The sequence below is a fragment of the Drosophila sechellia genome, chromosome 3R (assembly GCF_004382195.2).
Source record: "Drosophila sechellia strain sech25 chromosome 3R, ASM438219v1, whole genome shotgun sequence".
In the NCBI taxonomy this organism is placed as follows: domain Eukaryota; kingdom Metazoa; phylum Arthropoda; class Insecta; order Diptera; family Drosophilidae; genus Drosophila; species Drosophila sechellia.
The window spans coordinates 11,845,705-11,852,956 of NC_045952.1; the positions used below are offsets into that span (position 1 = coordinate 11,845,705).

At 44.8% G+C, this 7,252-nt stretch overlaps 1 protein-coding gene across 1 annotated transcript; it reads right to left on the reverse strand.

Annotated features, from left to right (window-relative positions):
- Window positions 1–1,816: 1,816 nt before the first annotated feature.
- LOC6616833 (glucose transporter type 3) lies at window positions 1,817–3,550 on the reverse strand. Its single transcript, XM_002041133.2, has one exon. The coding sequence runs from the start codon at window positions 3,488–3,490 to the stop codon at window positions 1,967–1,969; it is 1,524 nt and encodes a 507-aa protein (XP_002041169.1). The 5' UTR covers window positions 3,491–3,550; the 3' UTR covers window positions 1,817–1,966.
- Window positions 3,551–7,252: the final 3,702 nt, after the last annotated feature.

The following is a 7,252-nucleotide window of genomic DNA, read 5'->3' on the forward strand; positions in this document are numbered from 1 at the left end:
GCCACTAAAATCAATACGACGACTTGCCTTTGCCGTCGAGCTGGAGCCACGTTCGTGGATTTCAACTCCAGTTTCACCTTCGTTGGCTGCGAGTTTTGGCCATCTTGCCATCCTTTTCGCAGGAGCACAGCCAAGGAAAAGTCGGCACCCACGCAAATGGGCGGTTATGCACATGCGCTTCTTAGTGGCAGCTTCTTGTTGGCTTCTTTTTTTACTTAGCCCCCCTTCCAGGGGTTTCCACTTGGCCAGCATCTCAGGGCGAAATGAAGTTGGTCCGCACACAAATTAAGTGTATTTCAGGGTTTATCAGATGCTGATTTATACATTCGCATATAAGCAATTGTATGTGCAAATCCAAAGCGGTTCTTCAAATGGCTTTAAAAGGTGCAAATAGATCACTGATCTATAACCAATACCTGACAATTCAAAAAAATAATCTTGGTAATTGAAAAAATATTTTGATTCCTAACTTGGCCGAAGAAAAACTTTAAACTTTAATATGGGAAGCATTTTGATTTAATTTCAAATATTTGACACATGCGAGCTTAAACTGTCATTTCAATTAGCGAATGCAGCTCATTACAATTCAATTCGGACTGCCTTTGTTCGAAGCGCACATTCGAATAATTAATTTTCCATTTCACTTTAAGAAATTATACATTTAAATGTTCCCCAGTTGTGCATAATTAACTGCCGAGAAACCCAAGACAGGCCGAGCTGAACATTTTAATCAGCCTCTGGGACTGGGAGCACATGGCGGAGTCCTCCACTAATTTACGATTCGGCGGCATGGCGATCCGAGATCGGAGATCGGAAGATCCCAGCGGGCAGGTAAGCAAAATGAGAAATTTATCAAATTTATTGAGGGGAATGAATTGAGATATAATTCAGGGGAATTGGACTTACAAAGACCCAGGACCAGCCACCAAAATGGAGGCTTAAAACCCCAATAAATAAGCCAGGAAGAAGTCCGGGAAAGACAAAGGCCAGAAGGCTCAGCCATTATATTTTTTTCTGTCCGGCGACCGCACGCTGTGTCCGTAATTAAAAGTCGTAAACTATTTTTATGGTGCCTCGTATTTTTGCCGCAAAATGTCAACCCCGATTTGCATGCGCCGCTCGTGGGAATGTAAATACTTATGCGGTGGACAGGTGAGCGGGGTATTCGGGTCGATTTGAATTCAATTTAATTAATTGCGGATAGATAAATCGAGATGATCGCAGAGTACCACTGCGAATCGGCCCACTTACCATCCATACCAATGCCGCACATCGAGACGAAGTATGTCGGCCATCGCAGCTCCTTCTCTGCCATTTATCTCAATGAGGCACCCAGTTGCAGTGGCTCATTAATTGGACTTTATGGCCGTCTAAATCATGTGGCAAAATGCAAATTAATATTTATACTCGCACCAGAACGCCAGTGGAACCCGATCCCAGTTTGTGTTTGCCTTGGCGCAGCTTTCAGCACACACAGCGCATAAATTCATAAATGTGCCAGCACCGCCAATGAATTTACAGTGCAAAACATAACTTTTAATTACGCGCGCAAGGAAAAGTGCACAAAACAGAAAATGTCGCCACACAAGTGGCATAAATAAGTAAATGCTTAGTAATGATTAAGACAATGTAGTAAGAAATATGACACGAAGTACAGCAAATATATATATAATCTCATAAATTTGCTTATAAGCGCCATAAATAAGTAAATGCTTAGTATTGATTAATACAATGTACTAACAAATATGGCACGAAGAACAGCAAATAGATATATATTCTCATTAATTTGCTAATAGCACTAATATATTACTCATTCATCTTTATCAGAAGCGATACATCACGAACAGCAAAAGTGCTTCCCTCATTGGGTTTAACCCATTACATTTAATTTAATGTTTTTATACCTTGATTACTAAGTTATTGACCATTTGCAAGTATCACTTGGATTTCTTTGATATCTCAAACACTAAGCGTCCGAGGAGTCGCTGCTGGATGTGAATGTGATCACTGCCGGCCGGTTCATGAACCCGCCCATTCTTTGTTGGATCTTGGCCGAGGAGAGTTTCTTGGTCTCCGGGATGTAGATCAGCGAGAAGAGCAGGATGAGCGAAGCGATGATGGCGAACAGCAGGAACAGGTAAGGCTGGCACTTGACCCCGTGGCTGCCAAACCAGCAGATGACAAAGAAGGCGGTCAGCCAGTTGAAGGCACAAACAATAGAACAGCCCAATGGTCGCATGGGCCTCACAAGGAGCTCCGCATTGAGCACCCAGGTGAGCGAACCCACTCCGGCGGTGTAGCAGCCCACAAAAATAGCTATGCAGAAGAGTGCAATCCAGGACATGACGGTCAAGCCCATCTTCATCCATACCTTAAAGTGCAATCCAAGGTAGATGGACACAAAAAAGATTCCGGCCGATGAAAAGATCAGCAGCGGTCGACGGCCCAACCGATCTACGAGAAAAAAGCAAGCCAAAAAACCTAGAACCACTCCCAGACATAAGACCAATGCAAACTCTCGCCCAATCCTTAGACAATCCATCATATCAAGGCCATAGAAGATAAAGATCAGGGCACCACACAGCTTTTGGAGCAAGGCAATCGCCAAGGATCGCGCCAGACTTCTTCGAACTTTCTTGTACTTGAAGCCCAGCAGCGGTCCTTGGCGCACTTCCCGCTCACTTTCTGTGGGATCCCGTGTGAGAAGGTCGATCTCTCTCCTGGTATCATACTCCTGGCCACGCAAAAATCTCAGAGAGTCCTCCGCCTCTGGAATGTTATCATGATCCACAAAGTACGCCGGCGACTCCGGCATGAGAATCTGCAAAGGGCCCAGTGCAACCAGGCCCAAATTCACGTAGTTAATGGTTCGCAGTTCAAGGAAAAGGGACATTGTGAAGCTATAGATCACCCCACAAATGCAGGCCCCTTCGAATACTACGCCCATGGCTCCTCGTTTTTTAATGGGGCTGATCTCGGCGTTGTAGATGGGCACCACCACGCAATGGGCTCCGCCGCACATTCCAAGGAAAAAGCGGCCGGCATAGAGCATCGGAACACTTCGGGCGAAGACCGTGAGGAACCATCCCAGGAAATTCGGCAGTAGCTGGATGAGGATGGTACGCCTGCAGCCCCAGAGTCGCACCATCATCCCCATGGGCAGACACCAGAGAGCCGCCCCGAGTGTCAGCAATATGCAAACTCCGCTCCATTGCAACGACGTGGGTTGAAAGCTGTAGGAGTGCTGCTCCATCACACACCTCTCCGCAGTTCCTGACCAGCCCACTGCTATGCCGAAGAAAAAGGACCCTATGTTGCTGTACAAGGTTGCCTTGTAGAGACCCACGTTGTTTATTTTTTGGCGGACCGGAGCTGGCTCTACATGTCCTGGCGGCGGTTCAGACGGCGTTTTCGCAAACCAAGCGCCACCCTTCGTCGAAGATTGGCGGGGATCGACCGGTTCCGCATCTTGATTTCCCCCTTTCCTCATTTGTATTAAAAATAAGAATACAACTACTTTAGAATCCAATTTTCCAAATTTAAGGACAATTTCGTTTGGGCTACTACGGTGTAAAATTTCCTAAATTGATTCTTCGCAATTCGCTAAAAGTAAATTTTAGTCGTTTATCAATGATGTTAACTTGAGGAGTCAAAATAAAATGTTGAACACGATCACTTTAGGCCGGGTAATATATGGGCGAAATATGCCTTGAATGTGCAAAATGGGCTTAAGAGCACTTTCCAAACATTTGGTTAACCTGAAAGCACGCCCAGTAATTATATGATATATGATCATTATGATATTCCCAGCCAAAATATCCCAGTATAAAGCCCAAAGCAATGAGGGGATTGTGGGCAAGCAATTTACAATATTGCATTTCCAAATCCTCGTACCGCCCAACTGAGCTGAAAAGGGACATCGAGTCGTCCATAAACTGGCATCTGCAAATATTTGTTCGCTCCCAACCCATGGGCACATGTACAACCGGACTTTGGGTGGGTGGGTATTTATTCCGAACTCGCATCCGAGGCTGTGTTTTGAATTTGCACGGGTATCTGTCCGGGTGTACTTCTGGCAAAGTGCAGATATTTATGCGTATTTGATAGCACTAATGGGCCATTAAATGCGTACGCAAATACACACACGTACCCGTTCGTATACGTATATGAAGCGGGGATCGTGTGTGGGTGCCAGGATGAAAATGTACCTAAGCGAATCTAAATGGCATCGGGGGCACCGAACATGCAAAATCATGTACTCGTAAATCTCCTTAATGCCATCGGCCTCCGGACAAACTGAGACACCCGGGAAATGGCAGGAAAAGCAGAGGAGCAGGTGGCGGGGATGAGGATGGGGATGAGGATTCTGGGGGCACACTGGGGCGGTGTGGGGTTAAGCTGTTCCACACATCGCATGTGCACGCATGGTGGATGCTTGCTTTGCCCCCAAGTGGAAAATGTGGAAAGCGGGAAGGGGATTTTCCGTAATGGAACTCGATATATATGTATATGGCCTGGTATTTGTGTGTGGGTGTGGGTGGGGTGTAAGGTGCTTTCGAATACGTATTACGTAACTAACGAAAATTAACGTTAATAGCCCTGAGTATCAAAATAATGGCACTCGCCTGTTGGTTGCCCTCTCCACGAGGCCGCATTTCGGATTGGATGGCTCCCTTCCCTCCACCCGGAACCCAAAATAAATTTCAAAAACTCATTCCCGGACTTGGGAAAAACGTGAAAATATTGTTACGACCTCCTTCGGGTGCAAGGTTTCTTTGGTGTGCGAAAAAATCATGGGGAAGCAAGCTTCCTTTGCCTTATGGAACATTTCCCATCGAACTAAATTAGATTTTAGTCTCAGACTTACGATACTACAGCGGCTAATTGAGAAAAGTGAAGCAGCGATTTTTAATGATGTTCTGATTTCGGGTGGTGATGTCGTTGAAAAAGTCATGCTTATATGGTTTGGGTAATGGGATCTTAAAGCTATGTGTGTGCACAGAGTGTATAGAGTAACTTAGTATATTAGTGAATTATTAGAAAGTATGTTATAGTTTTTAGGAAACTTGAACGTAAGCTATCTGCAAAAACTTAAAGCTATGTCCTTTTTCATTTTAAGCATTCACCTAAAAACGTAGGAGTGTGGAAACCTCTTGACAGCGCAATTCAGTTTTCAACGAAATTGAAATTTCGAACCAACCACCAAGCCAAAAAAAAAACACAGAAAAAATAAGATACTTTATATAAAGGCCAACATTTCGTGAACTGGGTATGCGTGTATCGTTAATTTTTATTATATGGCGAGCTCTCGAGATCCCCTTTCGCATTGAAATCGAATGAAATTCAGTTGTTGGTCCTTGTTTGCTTGTTGCTGGCACTCATATCCGGACCCCAATGGCTGCCCGTGCTGGGGGTTTGGATGGGAAGGACGAAAACGCAATAAGCAGTTAAAAAATACTCGTAATTGCAGCGGGAGTCAAAGCCCCGGAGACGGGCTTGCTGCATGCCTCATATGAGATGCCATTGTTGCTTTTTTGTGGAACATGCGCATCTCATCGACTCGATTTCGATTGCGCCCCTCTTTCCGATTGAGGACAACGGCGGGAATGACACTCAGTGGACTCGTTCCGCCGGAAATTCATGAATAAGAAGATGAAATTGCTTGTACTACAGCGGCCTCCTTTTAGCATTTTCGCCCGATGTGCCCAATCACAAGTTTTTCTCGAGTTTGCCTATCTTAAAAAATTTTAAAGAACAAAGCTAGCACCTGTTCATCTTATGTCCGATATGCGTTTGTTTGATTTCAGAAAAAGCCCACTCAAAGGTCGACCATCGAGGATGGCTTTTCCTTCCGCGGACCTTACCGCGTTTTCTAGTTTTCCTTTTGTCCGTCTCGTTATTGCCGTAATATCGCTCTGCCGGCGAGGGCGTCGCCTGTTGTTGCTGCTGCCGTCGCCCTTGTTTTTGTAGTTATAATGGACACGGACTACTGGCATTGTGGACGCTCGGCAGCGGCAAAAATGTTTCACAAATGGGTTCATATTTTGACGTTTAATGTAGCGAAAATGAAGCGGGGATTTATGGAATGTGCACGTTGCCCTCGCGACGGTTCGTCTGCCCTCTTTCCCAGTTCCCCTCTGTCCCGGCGGCCAATTTCGAAATGGAGAGTGCAAATCAAGAATCAATTGCATTATTAGAGGCGATTCGGAATCACCGGGGCGTAGAGCGTGGATACGCCGTCTGGACATCTTTGTCTGGAAAATATATCAAGGAGGAACTTAAACGGGCCCCCTCTTTAAGATTAAAACTCTGGCATATTTTGTACCAAGCTCATAACCTGCCACCGGTGTCCTTAATGGCCAATAGCGGATGATGAAAACGCCATCGCTTGCGGCCCGAAGTTTGCCTAAAACGGCTAATCGACTGGCTCGGGCACTTGAGGCCAGCAGTTACCAGGAGCAGTCCCGGCCACCCCTCCATAGATCCAGGACGCACGCCGGGGATCAAGTAAATTGCGAAAACTATGTGCAAGATGGCCTGTTATTGCAGCCGAAGCGCTTGTAATGATGACTCTAAGTGTCGTTTCCTTAAGTGTATTACCTATAAAAAATTTATACAAACATGCTGCCGAATTCGTTCCCATTTTCCCATCTTCCCACCACCGAAGAGGGGAGGAACTCGGCTCCGGCCTCATCTGCCTTGGATGCGATAAGGTGAGGGAACCAGAGCGTCTTGGCGATAAAATGCAACATTAAGTTGCTGATTTCAGCCAACCGCCCCTTTTCCGTGCCACGGACCTATCTTTTGGCCTCGAGTGGCGGCAGTTCATTAGGGTAACATTGCAATTGGGTACGAAAAGGTTATCGAACGTGCCCGGGGTGTCGGTGTCCCAGTCGCAAACACCGAGTTGGTAAATATTAATTGGTCATTATGCATGCAAATGTACCAAACAAATTCCTGAAAGGCCAAGTCAGCAGTCAAATGAAATATGTTTAGGGAATGGATTCGTAGATGGCATCTTAAATTACTGGATTTAATCTCATGAATAATCTTTTCATATATAGAACTATTGAGTTAATAAATATCAATTCAATATTAAGAATATTTTAATAAGTATTATTTTATCTCAAATTTAATATTTTAAAATTTGCTTACAATCTGAAAATATTTCTTTTTAAGGTCTTGATTCAAAATAAATTTCAATGTACTCCATATAAGCGTTTAATTAAAAGCTTAACTCGAACGTATTAAA

Coding starts and splice junctions, on each gene's coding strand:
- LOC6616833 (XM_002041133.2), bottom strand. CDS start 3,490: ATGAGGAAAGGGGGAAATCAAGATGCGGAACCGGTCGATCCCCGCCAA.